The sequence below is a fragment of the Chiloscyllium plagiosum genome, chromosome 8 (genome assembly GCF_004010195.1).
Source record: "Chiloscyllium plagiosum isolate BGI_BamShark_2017 chromosome 8, ASM401019v2, whole genome shotgun sequence".
NCBI classification, from domain to species: Eukaryota; Metazoa; Chordata; class Chondrichthyes; order Orectolobiformes; family Hemiscylliidae; genus Chiloscyllium; species Chiloscyllium plagiosum.
The window spans coordinates 104,055,086-104,073,301 of NC_057717.1; the positions used below are offsets into that span (position 1 = coordinate 104,055,086).

Consider the following 18,216-nt stretch of genomic DNA (forward strand, 5'->3'; position numbering starts at 1 on the left):
CCACAAACCCTCCCACACCTCCCCACACAGCCCACCTCCCTCCAAAGACCTGCAGCTGCAGAATCCTCTTACTCCAGAGAACTGAACACCTCCTCCAGGCTCAGAGACTTCATTGTATGGAAGGGTCTCTCGACCCGAAACAGTAACTGTGCTTTCTCTCTCCACGGGTGCTGCCAGACCTGCTGAGCTTTTCCAGCAATTGCTGTGTTTTTGTCTTTGTTTGTTTGCGAGAGATTGAGAGCTCAGGCAGTGCTGAGCTGTCAGAGGCTGCTGTCCCGACCAAAGCCGGTGTCCAGCCTCTCAGGCAGAGGGAGAAAAATCCTTCAGGGTGAGCCTGAAGGAAAGCAGCGCCTCGTTTCCTGGTCATGATGTGGAGGAGCCAGTGTTGGGCTGGGGTGGGCAGAGTTTAAAAATCACACCGCACCAGCTTAGAGTCCAACAGGTTTATTTGGAAGCACTAGCTTTCGGAGCGCTGCTCCTTCATCAGGTGGTTGTTGTATGATTTTTAACTAGTTTCCTGGTGTCCTTGCCAACAATTCTCACTTGAACCGGATTATCAAGTTGTTGAATGTGTGAAGTTGCAGTTTTACATGTCATGATGTAAGATTCTACAAGAACAAAAGCTGACAGACTGAGACACACTGTTTGAAATAGTTTGTTGTTTGTGGAATCTTGCTGCATGACAATCACCTTCCCTATGTCACAACAGGGCACGACCCTTGAAAAGGTATTTAATTGTGGAATGTAGGAATTCGGTGCTACATGAATGCAAGTTCCTTCTGCTGATCCATGACTGTTTTGGATCTGACAAACCTGCCCCCCCGCCCCCCCCACGGTGAACTGTGCTTGCTGTCCGCAGAATTCGCTTTCATCCTGGTGAGCTGTGCTCAAATCTGCGCCCACCGTCAAAGCAGAAAATCCCAATGTCAACAGTCACGCTGCAGTTACAGCTGCATGTCTGTGGGGGAGGTGTTGGGGCTCCTTCACCGCCAGAGGCGTCAAACCCAGCAATTTGCTGGTGAGAGAGACCAGGGGAGTTTTCCACACCCCAAAAGGCGTGGGGTGAAAGTACAGAGTATGTGCTTGTCTGTACTAACTGATTTAGTGTTGGGTCTGTAATCTGTATCTTTTTGATGGAGGGGAGAGGGGGGGGGGGATGGAAGGGTGTAATCCTCCTCCCGTTGACAGGCCACTGGGTGAAAGTTTGATTCTATTGAATCTGAAGTGCACCCCGTGAGCATGATAAAACTCTGCTGTCCCTGTGTAAACACACTTACTCCCCTTTCCTCCTCTTCCCCCCCCCAGCCCCTCGCTGATTTATTTGGCCCTTGGTCAGACAATCTCTCAATGTTCACACTTTCATCAAATTCATTTCTCAAAGCAAGCCCCAAAGTGCATGCAGTTGGAAGGATTTACAAACTGAGTGAATGTTGAGAGAGGAAGTGATAAGCTCCCTAAACATTCCATTGCTTTTCCAGCAGTTTTTTTGTTAACACCTTCACTCTTGTGTTTGAACTCCTGCATGGCCTTCTTGCTCCCCACCCCCCCCCACCCCCTGTCCCCTTTATAATCTCCTCTGGCCCCACAGCCCTCTGAAATATCTTCACTTTTCTACCTCTGGCCCCTTTTTTAGCATCCCCTTGCTTTAATCTCTCCATTATTACTGCCCGTGCATGAATTTCAAATGCTGGCATTCCCTCCCTACACTCCTCCACCTCCCCCTGCCTCACTTTCCTCCTTTTTAAGGACACTTCTCAAACCCTCTTCCAACAAGTTTTCAATCACTGTCTCCTTATGTGCTGCGCTCTGTTTCTGTGTTGCTGTGAAGTGCCTCTGGATTGTTCATGACATTTGAGGTGCTATATAAATGAAGTTCCAGTGCTGTTGTTATCTTACTAACCGTTAAATGGTCCCAAGTATTGGAAGCAGCTACAGATTTGTTTATCTGCGTTGGATCCATTCTAAGGCTCAGCCTTTTAATGGATCAATACAATCAGTAGGAAAAAAAGGGAAGTAAGGTTTAGGAAAATATTCTGAGAGAGAGAGAGACAAAGGTCTTCACAGAGGGAAGGGTATGGACAGAAAGGAAATAAAGACAACTTTGTAAAGAGTGTCAGGGAAACAGAATAGAATGAATGAACAAATGAAAGAAACTGAGATGGCGGAAAGACCAAAGAAATGCAGAAGAATATCAAGTGAAGTTTACAAAAACTGGCCAAGTACACAGAGCAGAGTAAACAACCTGAAGCGATGAAGTGCAAAGGGAGTGAATGGCAAAAAAAAAGCTAAACAGACAGGGCAGGGAAATTGGCGCGCACTCCGAGACACACACACATGCTGGTAGATGCAGACACACAAACAGAGAGACACATACTGATCGACGCAGAGAGAGAGAGACACATACAGACAGGGTATGGGAACCCATGCATACACCCACTGACATACTCGGAGACATGTGCAGAAACGCATACAGGCACACAGAGAAGCAGACACACTCACAGCTATACGCACAGAGAAGCAGACACACTCAGCTATATGCACAGAGAAGCAGACACACTCAGCTATACGCACAGAGAAGCAGACACACTCACAGCTATACGCACAGAGAAGCAGACACACTCACAGCTATATGCACAGAGAAGCAGACACACTCACAGCTATATGCAAGAGAAACAGACACACTCACAGCTATATGCACAGAGAAACAGACACACTCACAGCTATACGCACAGAGAAGCAGACACACTCACAGCTATACGCACAGAGAAACAGACACACTCACAGCTATACGCACAGAGAAACAGGCACACTCACAGCTATACGCACAGAGAAGCAGACACACTCACAGCTATACGCACAGAGAAACAGACACACTCACAGCTATACGCACAGAGAAACCGACACATGCACACTCCGAAATAGGCACGCACACACACGTCAGGATCCTTTTAATGGATCCATACAATCAGCAGGAAAAGAGAGGGGAAAATGAGGCTCAGGAAAATCTTTTCTAGAGAGAGAGAGAGAAACCTCTGAGCTGCCTAATTCAGCCACTGTGCAACTTGAGTTTCCTTCATGATCCACAGTGAGCTGACTGACCATCCCTAGTTGCCCCTCAGAAGGTGGTGGTGAGCTGAGTTTGTGAACTGCTGAAGTCCAGGGGGTATAGGGACACCCGCAAGTGCTTAGGGAGGGAATTCCAGGATTTTTGACCCAGCAACAATGAAGGAATGATCATATGAGCATACAAACTTCAGAATCAAGAACAGGATCGGGCCATTTAGTGCTTTGGCCCTGCTATACCGTTCAGTAGGACCATGAAGTATTCTGGTGTAACCTCAAACCTGCCTCACGGCCTATCCCTGATAGCCTTTCACCGCCCGCTCCCCCCCCCCCAAGCTTAACAAGAATCCATCTATCTCTGCCTTAAACATATTGGGAGAATCCCACTTTCACCAATACTTTCAGGAACAGACTTCCCAACATTCATCACTTTCTGAGAGAAAGCCTTTTGCCTCATCTCTGTTTTAATTGGCCAACCTTCAATTATTAAACAGTGACCCCTAATTCCAGACTCTCCGATAGCAGGAAGCATCCTGTCCATATTCACCTGGTCAGGACCCCTCAGGATCTTATCTGTTTCAAACAAGACACCCTGCCTCCAATGGATACAGGCCTGGCCTGTCCACTCTTTCCTCATAAGGTACCCGTCAATTCCAGGTTTGAGTCAAGAAACAGCTTTTATGAACAAAGTCAGAAATTTGTTGGAAAAGCTCAGCAAGTCTGGCAGCGTCCGTGGGAAGAAATCACAGTTAACATTTCGGGTTGAGTGACCCTCCTTCAGAACTGATAGTAGCTGGGAAAATGTTGCTTTATGTACAGAAATCCTGAAGGAGACAGAGGAGCAGAACTACTTGAAGGTGGACATGCCTAGAAGAAATGTCGTAGTGAGTTAAATACTAAATAAAAACCAGTAGAGAACTGTGGATGCTGTAAATCAGGAACAAAAACAGAAATAGTTGGAAAAGCTCCGCAGGTCTGTCAGCATCTGTGGAGAGAAATCAGAGTTAACGTTTCAGGTCCAGTGACCCTTCCTCAGAGTAATGATAGCTGGGGAAAGGTCTTTTATGAACGGCTTCCTATCTAATAATATCTCCCTCAATAATTTGGAGATGCCGGTGTTGGACTGGGGTGGACAAAGTTTAAAAAAATCACACAACACCAGGTTATAGTCCAACAGGTTTAATTGGAAGCTAATAGGAATAACCTCCTTATTCCTGGATTCCATTCTTTTCCTGATGAATGAATGATAAAATTCCATTAAATTATTATTGGCTGGAACTGCATTTGAAACTGTTTGAGGTCCCGCTGCATCTCAAAGCTTAGCAATCTCCCCTTACCGTATTTAAATAATACACTACGTTTTATTCTTTCTGCTGAAGTAGGTAGTTACATTTTTTTCCTGCTAAAATACATTTTTCCGTGCGTGCTCCATCCATTTGGTTTGATTTATTGTTGTCACGTGTACCTGAGTACAGTGAAACGTTCAGTTTTGTGAGCAGTACAGGCAGATCATAACAAACAAGGACACACAGACCATGGGTGCTCAGACAGAGCGAGGGTTGCAGGGTTATAGCTAAGCAGGAGGTGCACTATTCAAGATCAAGAAATTGTCAATATCTTTTTGTAATGTCCTTGTGTGCTCGTCACAATTTACTTTCTGACCTATCTCTGTGTCATTAGTAAACTTGGCAGTCATTCATTCAGTGTGTATATCCAGAAAATGTTATATCAATTGCAGAGCTGTGTTTTTTACTTGCTGCAATAGTTTTCAATGTGGTATCTTACCAAGTGCCTTTTGGAAATCTGGAAATTGAACATCTATTGGTTCCCCTTTAACCACAGCATGTTATCTTCATGGTGGCTCAGTGGTTAGCACTGCTCCCTCACAGCACCAAGGTCCCAGGTTCAATTCCAGCCTCGGGTGACTGTCTGTGTGGAGTTTGCACGTTCTCCCCGTGTCTGCGTGGGTTTCCTCCGGGTGCTCCGGTTTCCTCCTACAGTCCAAAGATGTGCAGGTTATGGTGGATTGGCCGTGCTAAATTGTCCGCAGTGTTAGGTACATCATTCAGAGGGAAATGGAACTGGGTGGGTTACTCTTCAAAGGGTTGGTGTGGGCTTGGTGGGCCGAAGAGTCTGTTCCCACACTGTAGGGAATCTAATCTAAAAAACTCCAGGAGATTGGTGCAACTTAGAATGGTGATTGGCCTGCAGGGGAAAGGAGAGAGATTTTTTTTAAAAAGAAAGACATGGGGCAAATTTTCCAGGAGTGGTTTTCCCCTGTTCCTGCTACCCTCGTCCTTCAAGAAAGTAGAGATCGTGGGTTTGGAAAGTGCTGTGAAAGGAGCTTCCCATTTGTTGCTGTGCATCTTGTAGACAGTAGACACCGCAGCCACTGAGTGTTGGTGCTGGAGGGAGTGGATGCTTGGGGATGTGGTGCCAGTCAGGTGACTGCTTGGTCCTGGGTGGTGTCAAGCTTCTAGAGTATTTCGTCATGGTCATTGTGATCAGTCCAGTCACAGGTTACTGGTAACGTAGATCACGTAAAGGCACCATTGTCCCACTCAACAGAGAGATGACTGGTGATAGTTCAACCTGAGGATTGAGGTTGTGAAAGGGAGTCTTTTGTGGTTACCTCAGCTAGTGTGGGATTTGAACCCGGAGTTAGTCATCGAGATGTACCGCATGGAAACTGACCCTTTGGTCCAACTTGTCCATGCTGACCCGGCATCCCAATCTGACCTTGTCCCATCTGCCAGCATCTGACCCATATCCCTCTAAACCCTTCCTATTATCAACATCTCTCTGCATCACAAACCAGTCTCCAGCTAATTGATTCCCTAGTAAAGTGGGTAATATAGCAAAAACTTGTACAAGCAGCAAGGCAATGAATGATCCGATAATCTGTTTTTAAATGTTGATTTCAGGATAAATATTGGCCAGGACATTGGTGAGAGAATTCCCCCCCTTCCCCCCTTCTTTTACAAATAACACCATCTGCCTCCGAGATAGTGCCTTGGTTTAATCTTCCATTTGAAAGACAGCCCCTTGTGACAGTGCAGCACTCCTTCAGCGTTGCTCCATCAGGAGTGTTAGCCTCTGGTGGCGCAGGGAAGTCATAGAGTCATACAGCACGGAAACAGACCCTTCGGTCCATCCAGTCCATGCTGACCCTAATCCCAAACTAAACCAGTCCCACCTGCCAGCTCCTGGCCCGTATCCCTCCAAACCTTTCCTGTTGTGACTCTGAAGGGAAGTGGGGGGAGAATAGAAAAGTGCTAGTGGTAGGAGAGTCAGTAGTTAGATGGGTGGTCTTGGATGGGATTCCCGGAAGCTACGTTGCCTCCCAGGTGCCAGGGTCCGGGATGTCTCTGATTGAGTCTACAAGATGCTGAAGGGGGGAGGGTGAGCAGCCAGAAGTCATGGTGCACATTGGCACCACTGGCGTAGTCTGCAAAAGGATGAAGGTCTAACAAGTGATTTCAGGGAGTATCAGGGATAAGCAGAGTAGTAATCTCAGGATTGCTACCGGTACCACGTGCGAGTGAGGCGAGGAACAGAGAGCGACTGCAGCTAAACACGTGGCTAACAGGGCTGGTGCAGGAGGGAGGGCTTCAGATACATAGATCATTGGGGTACCGTCTGGGGAAGGTGGGACCTGTACATGAAGGACGGGTTGTACTTAAACTGGAGGGGCACTAGTGTCCTGAATGGGAGATTTGCTAGAGCTCTTCGGGAGGGTTTAAATTAGTTTGGCAGGGGGATGGGAATCCGAGCTACAGATCAGAGGAGAGGGTAATTGGTGAACGGACAGAAATAGAACGCAGAGAGTCTGGCAGGAAGGATACACAGTTGATGGGTTAGAGTGTCTGTTTCAATGCAAGGAGTGTCAGGAATAAGAGATGAACTTACACCATGGATCAGTACTTGGAAATACGATGCTGTGGCCATAATGGAGACATGGATTTCACTGGGGTAGGAACAGTTGCCGGATGTTTCAGGGTTTAGGTCTTTTAAAAACAATGAGGGGAGTGAAAGTGGAGGGGGATGGCATCACAGCTGCAGAAAAGAAGGTTGTTGAGGAAGAGTGGACGTCAGTAACAGGAAAGGAACAGTCACCGAATTTTTCTATAGACGCCCCAATAGCAGCAGAAAGATGGAAGGACAGATTGGATAAAAGATCTTGGAGAGGTGCAGATGTAACAGAGTTATTGTCACGAGTTCCCCAATATTGATTGGAACCTCCTTAGTGCAGATGTTCTGGATGGAGGCAGTTTTTTGTCAAGTTTTTCCAGGAGGGATTCCTGACTCAATATGTCGATAGGCTGACTGGGGGGGGGAGGCGGCCATATTGGATTTGATGCTAGGCAATGAACCAGGTCAGGTGTCAGATCTCTCGATGGGAGGGCATTTCGGTGACAGTGACCACAACCACCTCACCTTTTCCATTGTCATGGAGAGGGATAGCAGTAGACAGTGTGGGAAGCTATTTAATTGGGGGAGGGGAAATTATACTGCGATTAGACAGGAGCTGTGGAGTATAAATTGGGGACAACTGTTTTACAGGAAAGGCACCACAGAAATGTGGAGGCTGTTGAAGGAGCGCTTGTTGTGAGTGTTGGATAACCTTGTCCCACTGAGACAGGCAAGGAATGGTAAAGTGAAGGAGCCTTGGATGACAAGACAAGAGGGGCTTCTCTTCAAGAGAAAGAAGGAAGCTTACTTAAGATTAATGAGGCAAAGATCTGGCACAGCTTTAGAGGATTGCAGGATAGCTAGGAAAGAACTTCAAAAGTGGACTGAGGACAGCTAGGAGGGGCACGAGAAAGCCTTGGTGGGAAGGATTAGAGAAAACCCAAAGGCGTCCTTCACGTAGGTGAGGAATAAGAAAATGGTCAGAGAGGGTAGGGTCTATCAGGGATGGTGGAGGGAACTATGAAGAGGTAGGGGAGGCCCTAAATGAGTTTTTTGCTTCAGCATTCACTAGAGAGAGACCTTGTTAATAGTGAAGACAGCATGAACCAGGTTAATAGGCCTGAACGATTGATATTAAGGAAGTGGATGTGCTGAAAATGCTGAAGAATCAAGATAGATGGTCGGACTGAGATATCTGAGGTTACTACGGGAAGCGAGGAATGAGATTGCTGTGCCTCTGGCGATGATCTTTGCATCCTCCCTCTCCACGGGAGTAGTACCAGCTGATTCGAGGGAGGCAAATGTTCTGCTGTTCAAGAAAGGGAATAGGGAAATCCCTGGGAATTACAGACCAGTCAGTCTTACTGGTCCAAAGATGCGCAGGTTAGGGTGAATTGGCCATGCTAAATTGCCCGTAGTGTTCCAGGGTGTGTAGGTGCATTAGTCAGGGGTAAATGTAGGATATTAGGGTAGGGGAGTGGGTCTGGGTGTGCTAAATTGCCCGTAGTGTTCCAGGGTGTGTAGGTGCATTAGTCAGGGGTAATGTAGGATATTAGGGTAGGGGAGTGGGTCTGGGTGGGTTACCCTTCAGAGGGTTGGTGTGGACTTGGGCCAAAGGGCCTGTTTCGACACTCTAGGGATTCTGTTTCTATTCTATTACGTCTTTGGTAAGGAAAGGATTCTGAGAGATAGGATGTATGACTATTTGGAAAAACATAGTTTGATTAAAGATAGTCAGCATGGCTTTGTGAGGGGCAGGTCATCCCTCCCAAGCCTTATTGATGAAGGTTGAGCAGTGGATGTGGTGTCAGTGGATTTCAGTAAGGTATTTGATAAGGTTCCCCATGGTAGGCTCATTCAGAAAGTTAGGATTGGGATACAGGGAAATATGGCTATCTGGGTACGGAATTGGCTGGCCAAAAGAAGACAGCGAGTGGTAGATGATGTAAAGTATTCCGACTGGAGCTCGGTGACCAGTGGTGTCCTGCAGGGATCTGTTCTTGGGCCTCTGCTCTTTGTAGTGTTTGTAAATGACTTGGATGAGGAAGTGGAAGGCGGGTTAGTAAGTTTGCCGATGACACAAAAAGGTCGGTGGTGTTGTAGACCATGTCGAGGGCTATTATAGGCTGCAATATGTCATTGACACAATGCAGAGCTGAGCTGAGAAGTGGCAGATGGAGGTCAACCTGGTCAAATTTGAATGCTGAATACAGGGTTAAAGACAGGATTCTTGGAAATGTGAAGGAACAGTGGGATCTTGGGGTCCATGTACATAGATCCCTCAAAATTGCCACCCAAGTTTATATGGTTAAGAAGGCATATGGTGTTTTGGCCTCATTAACAGGGGGATTGAGTTTAAGAGCCGTGAGGTTTTGCTGCAGCTCTACAAGTCCCTGGTGAAATCACACTTGGAATATTGTGTCCAGTTCTAGTCACCTCATTATGGGAAGGATGTAGATGCTTTAGAGCGGGTGCAGAGGAGATTTCCCAGAATGCGACCTGGATTAGAGAGCATGTCTTATGAAGAGAGGTTGAGTGAGCTCTGGTTTTTCACACTGGAGAGAAGGAAGGGAGGTGACTTGGTTGGGGTGTACGGGGTAATGAGAGGCATAGATAGCCAGAGATTTTCCCTAGGGCAGAAATGGCTGTCGTGAGGGGTCATTATTGTGAGGTGATTGGAGAGAGGTAGAGGGGAGATGTCAGAGGTAGGTTCTTTATGCAGAGAGTGGTGGGTGCATGGAATGCACTGCCAGCCGGTGGTGGTGGAGCTGGAGACATTAGGGACACTTAAGCGACTGCTGGACAAGCACATGGACGGCAGTAAATTGAGGGGTGAGTAGGTTAGGTTGACCTTAGATTGAGATAAATGCTCAGCACAATGGAATGCACTGCCAGCCGGTGGTGGTGGAGCTGGAGACATTAGGGACACTTAAGCGACTGCTGGACAAGCACATGGACGGCAGTAAATTGAGGGGTGAGTAGGTTAGGCTGACCTTAGATTGAGATAAATGCTCGGCACAACATCGTGGGCCGAAGGGCCTGTACTGTTCTATGTTCTACTCATGTATCCATCCAAATGTCTTTTAAACATTGTAATTATACCCATGTCCACCACTTCCTCACGGGGTGGGGGGTGAAGAGAGGAGGGAGGAATTTGCCTCATGTCTTTTTAAAATTCCTCTCCTCTCACCTGTTTAAAAATATGCCCCTTAGTCTCGAAATTTCCCATCCTAGGGAAAAGACAACTGCCACTAACTCTATCTGTAGATCTCATTATTTTATAAATTTCTATTGGGTCGCCCCTCAACCTCCTACTCTCCAGTGGAAAATAGTCCCTGCCTCTCCTTTTTAGCTCAAACCTTCCATTCCTAGCAAGGTCCTGGTAAATCTCTTCTGAACCCTCTGCAGCTCAATAATAATCTTTCTATAACGGGGCGGCCAGAAATGGACTTGGTACTCCAGAGGAGGCCTCACTAACGTCCTGTCCTGGGAGATTGACGGATGTCACAGCTATTTCCTGAAGTCAGCAACATTGCAATCTCCTGCTCAGATCAACAGGAAAGCCAACACTGGACTGAGCTCAGTGTTTCCATTTTTAACCTGCTCTGGCATATGAATGTCAACATTTAAACAGATAAAATAACCAGGAGTAGGTACTCGTGTGTTAAATGGAGTGGATGCAGAGAGTCAATAAAGGGGATCTGTTTCCAGTAAAGTGGGGGAGGGGGGGGGGGGCATGAGTGTCTTAACTAATGGACAGTGTTTTCAGGAGATTAATAAAAACACCAGAGTGATCAGGACAATTTTTAGTTTCTGACTAGCAATGAGTTTTCTGAAAAGTGGTTCCAGAAGGTTCAATAACTGTACCAAAAAGCAAAATTTTGCTGGTCTATGGCCAGTCGGCGTGTGTGTTGTGTGTAACGTTGTCACAGCCAGAGGTCTACGGCAGATCAAAAGTCCCTTTGGCCCTTCGGTGCTGCACTGGTCAAAAACAGCCACCTACCTCTTCTAACCCCACCTTCCAGCACCTGGTCCAAACCCTTGTATGCCTTAGTGAATGGGTTAGCTCTTTCAAAGGGCTGGGGCAAATACTGTGGGCAGAATGGCTTACTACTTTGCATGTTTAACGTTGGAAGCAGTTCAGAGATGGTTCACTTGACTGATCCCTGCCACAAAGGGGTTTATCTCATGAGGAAAAGGTGGACAGACAGTGTGTCTTGGCACTTAGAGTGAGTGGCGATCTTCTTGGGGTGTGTACCTTCCTGAGGGGAGTTGACAGGCTGGATTCTGGGACGATGTTTCCCCTTCGTGGAGATAAGACTGGGGGGAGAGCACTTTGAGGGTCAGAATAATGTTGTTGCTAATATTTGGAAATTTATGCCAGAAAGCAGCGTGCAGGGGACAACGTCTGAGTTCACAGCTGATCCAAAACCTTGCATACTGTGGTGGGGCTCAGCGCAGAACTCCAAAAGTACATGGGTGCACAGGTTTGAGGTGTTATTGGCAGTTGAGTTAGACAGGATTTTAGCTGTAAGTCAGTCAGAAGTCTTCAGAAATAGTAAGGAATTTGAAGTTAAGATCATGATTAGGTGAGCTGTTCCAATTCCGATAGAAAGCATCATGTCTGCATTCAGTCTCGAAGCATTTTAACTTAGTGCCAACTCCTCTTTCCCCAAAACCCTGTGTTTTGTTTCAGTTTAAACAACCACCCAATGAGCTTTTGAAGGCCTCAGCTGAACCTACCTCCACCACGGTGCATTCCACTCCCTAACCACTCGCTGTGTGAAAACATTTCTTTTCCTCATTGAACGTTTGGGGTTCCTTTTACAAATTACTGTCAAATTGTGTGCTCTGACTCTCAATCCTTTTCCAAGAAAGAACATGTTCTTCCCCCCCCCTCTACTTTGCCCAAAAGCCTCTGACTTTGAACATCGCTATCACATCTCCTCTTCGCCTTCTCTCCTCTCCAATTTTCCCGAATACCTGAAGTTTCTCATTCCCAGAATTATTGTCATAAACCTCTCCTACAATGTGTTCACATCCTATCTAAACTATACAATCTTCCAGTAGAGAGCTAGCTAGTGATCTGTGTAAGTTAATTGTAACTCCCTGCTCTGTACTCTAAGCTGCTCTAGTTAATTTTAGCAACTCTTTCTGTCTGTCCTGGAACTTGTGATCACTTACTTTTGTATCCACACCCAGGTCCCTCTGTCCCTGCACCCCCTTTAGAATGGTTGCCTCCCAAAGTCTGCCCATGTTCCTCGCAGTAAAATGCATCACCTCACACACTACCCAACATTGAAGTTCACCTACCACCCACCTGCCCCCTCCAGCAGGGCACCTTTGGAATTTGGCAGTGATTACAATGATCTTAAGCAACAAAGTTTGAAATTATCCCCAGTGCACTGGACCGAGATTATTAATGGATTTCAGGAATATATAAATCCCATTAGCGATCCCTGGAGAATTCCACTAAAAGCTTTCATCCAGCCCGACCAATACTTATTAACTATTAATCTGTTTCCTCTCCCTCAGGAAATGTGTACCAATATTGTTGCTACTAACCCCTTTAACCCATCAGTTATCACTTGCCTCTGATCTCTGCTGTCTAGCACTGTATTGAATGCCTTTTGGAGAGGATGCAGATCTCATCGATGGAAAATTCTCAAGGGGCCGAATGGCCACCTCCTTTCTTCTAATTACAATCCCTACAGTGTGGGAGCAGGCCATTTGGCCCATCGAGTTCATACTGTCCGTCTGAAGAGCATCCAACCCCCTGTAACCCTGCATTTCTAATGGCTAACCCACCTAGCCTGCACATCCCTGGACACTGGACAATTTAGAATGGCCAATCCACCCTAAACTCCACGTCTTTGGACTGTGGGAGGAAACCCACGCAGACATAAGGAGAATGTGTAAACTCCACACAGTCGCCTGAGGCTGGAATCAAACCCAGGTCCCTGGTATTGTGAGGCAGCAGTGCTAACCACTGTGCCACCCCTCATCACTATAAGATAGTGCACAGGGGGACTTAAACCCCCAGTCAATAAAATCTTCATAGAAGGTACAGTTGAGTTAAACTTGAAACCATTGCTGGTCCTGTGGATATTTCTTTGCACACCAACAGTTAACTGACAGTTAACCCACTCTAAGTCTGGGATTAAGAGTCTAATGATGACCATGAATCCATTGTTGATGGGGGGGGGGGGGGGGGGGGGGGGTGAGGGGGGAAAGCCCATTTGATTCACTATGTCCTTCAGGGAAGGAAACAGCCATCCTTACCCACATGTGACTCCAGACCCACAGCAATGTGGTTGACCCTTAACTGCCCTCTGGGCAATAAATGCTGGGCCCAGCCAGTAACGCCTGATCCAGTGAATGAGTTTTTTAAAAAAATCACTGCTGTAGGATCGTGAAACAACATCACCCACCACTCAAGCCTCAGTCTGTCCAGCACGGCTCCACCTCACCCAGTGACCCTGCGTTCAGAAAAGTAAACGTTCAAGTGGTTGAAATGAGCTGGCTCAGGCTGACTGAAGCAGGCCTTTTCCTTCTATTGAGAGGGGGTGTCACTGGCAAGGCAGGTTCCTTATAGTCTGGGAGTGTGAGTGCTCCATAAACATGGTGTATAGACTCTGCCAGGGAGTAGTTAGACCCAGGAGCTTGATGACCCATCCCAGTCCATGCTGCCTCCCAGTGGAGATGAGTTGGAATTACAGTATGGCTGGGCTGGGAACTTGTGTACCATACACAGGAACTCCAATCTGACGGCTCATTCATGTAGATGGTGGTTTTTTTTCTCTTCGCTGATTTCCAGCTGTATCCTGTCTTCATCACAGGCTCAGCCACCAAGTCGCTCCCCGCATCCCCGCGGGTCACTTTCACCCCAAACCTTCGACTCTCAACACAGCCAGCTATTCGGGTCAGGGAGGCATCACAGTTTCCCGTAGGCAGCATTCCAAACCCCACGACCGCTCCCGTCCAAATGGGCAAGGGCAGCAGATACATGGGGACACCACTCCCACACAGAGCGGGAGAATCTGGGACACATTTCCCCCTGTGAAGTCGACACCAGCAATGTGTTTAAGGGGACGGTTTTAGAACAAACAAGGAAACTTTAGAGCCCAGGAACAGGCCCTTTGGCCTTCCAAGCCTGAGCTGATCCAAATCCACTGTCTAAGCCTGTCGCCCAATTCCTAAGGATCTGTATCCCTGTGCTCCACACCTACCCATGTATCTGTCCAGATGCACTTTAAATGAATCTACCGTGCCTGCCTCTGCCACCTCTGCTGGCAACGTGTTCCAGACACCCACCACCCTCTGTGTAAAGCACTTGCCGCCTGTATCCCCCTTAAACTTTCACCTCTCACCTTGAACGTGTGACCTCTTGTTATTGAATCCCTCAACGTGGGGGAAAGGCATATCTCTATCTATCCTGTCCATACCCTTCATGATTTTGTAGACCTCAGTTAGGTTCCCCCCCCCCCACCACCCCCATCTTTTTTTATATAATGAAAACGATCCTAACCTACTCAGCTTCTTCATAGCTAGCACCCTCCATACCAGGCAACATCCTCATAAAATCTCTCTGCACCCTCTCCAAAGCATCCATATCCTTTTGGTAATGTGGCGACCAGAACTGTACACAGGTATTCTAAATGTGGCCGAACCAACGTCATGTACAATTTTAACATGACCTGCCAGCTCTTATACTAAATGCCCTGTCCGATGAAGACGAGCAGAGCATATGCCTTCCTGACCACTCTATCCACCTGTGCAGCCACCTTCGGGGTACAATGGACCTGAACTCCCAGATCTCTCTGCCCATCAACTTTTACCTCAAATCCCGGAAGGGAGTGAAACTCTGGTTACGTTCCAGAGTATATCCATCACAGCTGTGTCTTCCCATCACTTCAAACAGAGTTTTATAGTTATCTATAGCCACACGAGAGAAACTAATTAAAGGTTAGTGTTGACACGAATCTCCTGCCCAGAGAACTCTCCCCAGCGGCTACTTGTAAACTGGAAAAGTTATATTTAAGAGTATAATCCCCTTCTGTTAGTGAGTAACAGGAAAACAGTTGGTAAAACACAAATGCATGGCCAGTTTCCAAGACTAAAACCTCGGGTGAAAGGGTCACTTCGCACACACACACACACACACACACAGGCCTTACACAAACAATCCTCCATCACGCGTGCACACACTCCCCTCAGACACACACACTCACGCGCTCACTCTTACAAATCACCTGCAGATTTCGGATCATGTGCAGTTTATGTTTTCTTTCTGGAACCTGGCTGTATTGAGACCAGTCCGCAGTTTCTCAGGCTAGCTCAGTGCAACGGGGACAGTGAGAGAATGGTAGCACAGTGGTTATATAGCTGGCCATGAACCCCAGGAACGTGAAGTAATCGGGTTCAAATCTCACCACAGCAGCTGAAACTTGAAATTGAGTTAAATAAATCTGGAATTGAAACCTAATATTGACCAAACAGAAAGCTACCGTTGACTATTGTAAAACCCCTTCTGGCTCACTAATGTCCTTTTGGGAAGGAAATCTTCCATCCTTACCTGGTCTGACCTGCATGTGACTCCAGACCCACAGCAATGTGGTTGACTCCTAACTGCCCTCTGGGGCAATTAGGGATGGGGCAATAAATGTACTAGCTAGCGATGCCCACATCCTGTGAATGTTTAAGAAAAAAAGGGAGGAAGTTAGATTACTTACAGTGTGGAAACAGGTCCTTTGGCCCAACAAGTCCATGCTGACCCGCAACCCACCCAGACCCATTCCCCTACATTTACCCCTTCACCTAAATCTACAGGCAATTTAGCATGGCCAGTTCACCTAACCTGCACATTTTTGGACTGTGGAAGGAAACCGGAGCACCCGGAGGAAACCCACGCAGACACGGGGGGAATGTGCAAACTCCACACAGTCAGTCGCCTGAGGCGGGAACTGAACCCGGGTCTCTGGCGCTGTGAGGCAGCAGTGCTAACCACTGTGCCACCGTGCCGCCCAATGGGGTGGGGATCGGAGAGGGAGAGTCAGCTCCTCTAACTGTGTAGCACTCCCTCAGGAATGTCGGACTAGATTGAGGTCGGAGAATGAAATCTCTCGAATGTGCTACCTGAGGAGGGATTGAGGTGAAATGACGTGGAACTGGCTCAGAGTGAAGCTCTCAACACCACAGACCTGATTTCTCAACTCCTGTTAGACATCACATTTTATTGCATTGCTCTGAAAAACTTTTCAAAGTCTAAGCGATTGCTGACAGTTGGCCCTTAAGCGAACAACTTTCTGGATGTTGTTGTTCGGTGTCTTTGTCTTGTAAAAATTAACTTAACCCTTTATGGAGTCATACAGCACAAAAACAGACCCTTCATTCCAACCAGTCCCAAACTAAACGAGTCCCTCCTGCCTGCTCCAGGCCCATATCCCTCCAAACCTTTCCTGTTCATGAACTTATCCCTTTATAACTTGACCCACGTTTGCACTTCCTCTGGAAGTTCATTCCATGCATGGACCACCCTCTGTTTTAAAAGTTGCCCCCATGTCTTTCGTAAATCTCTCTCCTCTCTTTAAAAATATGCCCCCCAGTCTTGTAATTCCCCTACCCTAGGGAACAGATACCTGCCATTCACTGTATCTATCCCCCTCACGATTTTATAAACCTCTATAAGGTCACCCCTCAGCCTCCTACGCTCCTGTGAAAAATGTCCCAGCCTCCTCTTATAACTCAAACCCTCTATACCCAGCAACATCCTGGTAAATCTCCTCTGAACCTTCCAGTTTATTTCTATTAATGCTATGTTAATATAATGTTACATAAAATGTATGTACTGTAATAAAGAATTTGTGTTGATATTATAATGTATCAATTTTCTTTTCCCTCAGTAGGTGCATCAATGGATTTGTATTGGCTATGGACATGAGGAGATAGATAATGGCTCAATATGGGAACATGACAGTCCTCTATCAAGGCTTTGTTAATGGCAACAGCAGCTCCCCGGCCAACAGCAGCCTCCTTCACAGTAGCCTATCCCAGAACAACACCAACCCTGTACTGTGTCCATGGAAGCCTACCAACTCGTCCATGGCTGTCGCTATTCCCAGCTTCTCAATGACTCTGGGCGCCTTGTCCAACATCATCGCCCTCGTCATCCTCATCAAATCCTACGCCCGGTTCCGCAGGCGTTCCAAGGCCACTTTCCTGCTCTTCGCCAGCAGCCTGGTGCTGACTGATTTTGTCGGGCATGTCATCCCTGGCGCACTGGTCCTGCGGCTCTACTCTGAGAACATCGTCAGCGCTGGGCCCATGTGCCAGTTCCTGGGCGGCTCCTTGGTGTTCTTTGGCCTGTGCCCGCTCTTCCTGGGCTGCATCATGGCGATCGAGAGGTGTGTAGGCGTCACCAAGCCCCTGCTCCACTCAGCCGTGGTGACCCCCACCAGGAGTAAGCTGGCCGTGCTCTGCCTTTGGCTGACGGCCGGGTTCGTCGCTTTCCTGCCCATCCTGAACTTCGGCCGATATGGCATCCAGTGCCCAAGGACCTGGTGTTTCATCCGCCTGCGAGGCCCTGCCCAGCACTGGACAGAGGATGCCTTTGCCCTGCTCTTCTGTCTCCTGGGAGTGTTGGCCCTGTTGCTCTCACTGGTCTGCAACACTATCAGTGGAGTGACCCTCATCCAGGCCAGGATTAAGAAGCAGAATTGTAACCGCAGAGCAAAATCCCACGACATCGAAATGGTCATCCAATTAATTGGGATCATGATGGTGTCCTGCATCTGCTGGAGCCCTCTTCTGGTGGGTATTGGCATTACAGTGCAGCATGTCATCAGTGGGGAGGGCAGGGGAGGGCAGGTGGTGGTGGTGAGGATAAGCGACAGAATTCCAGAGCTCAGGGTCTGGGCTGGAGGAGGGGACAGAGATAAGGAGGGGGTGGAGGGGCTGGAGGAGGGGACAGAGATAGGGAGGGAGTGTAGGGGCTGGAGGAGGTTACAGAAATAGGGAGGGATATGGGTCTGGAGGAGGTTACACAGATGGGGAGGAGTGTAGGGACTGGAGGTCGTTGCAGATTTAGCAAGAGGTATGGGGCTAGAGGGGTTTACAGAGATAGGGAGGTGTATAGGAGCTATAGGGGTCACAGATATAGGTAGGGGTATGGGGTGGAGTGGTTTACAACGATAAGGAGGGGTATCGGGCTGAAGAAGTTTTCAGAGACAGGGAGGGGTGTAC

At 47.6% G+C, this 18,216-nt stretch overlaps 1 protein-coding gene across 4 annotated transcripts in view; it reads left to right on the forward strand.

Moving 5' to 3' along the window:
* The window catches only part of LOC122552280 (prostaglandin E2 receptor EP1 subtype-like), a 25,080-nt gene that overhangs the window by 1,937 nt on the left and 4,927 nt on the right, over positions 1–18,216 (forward strand). For 2 of the 4 annotated variants that reach the window (XM_043694975.1, XM_043694976.1), the window contains exon 2: positions 16,881–17,784. In XM_043694975.1, the coding sequence (XP_043550910.1) occupies positions 16,927–17,784 (858 nt within the window). In that variant the 5' untranslated portion in view covers positions 16,881–16,926. Of the gene's footprint in view, positions 1–16,877; positions 17,785–18,216 lie in introns of all 4 variants that reach the window. The other 2 variants (XM_043694973.1, XM_043694974.1) reach the window with 1 other exon arrangement.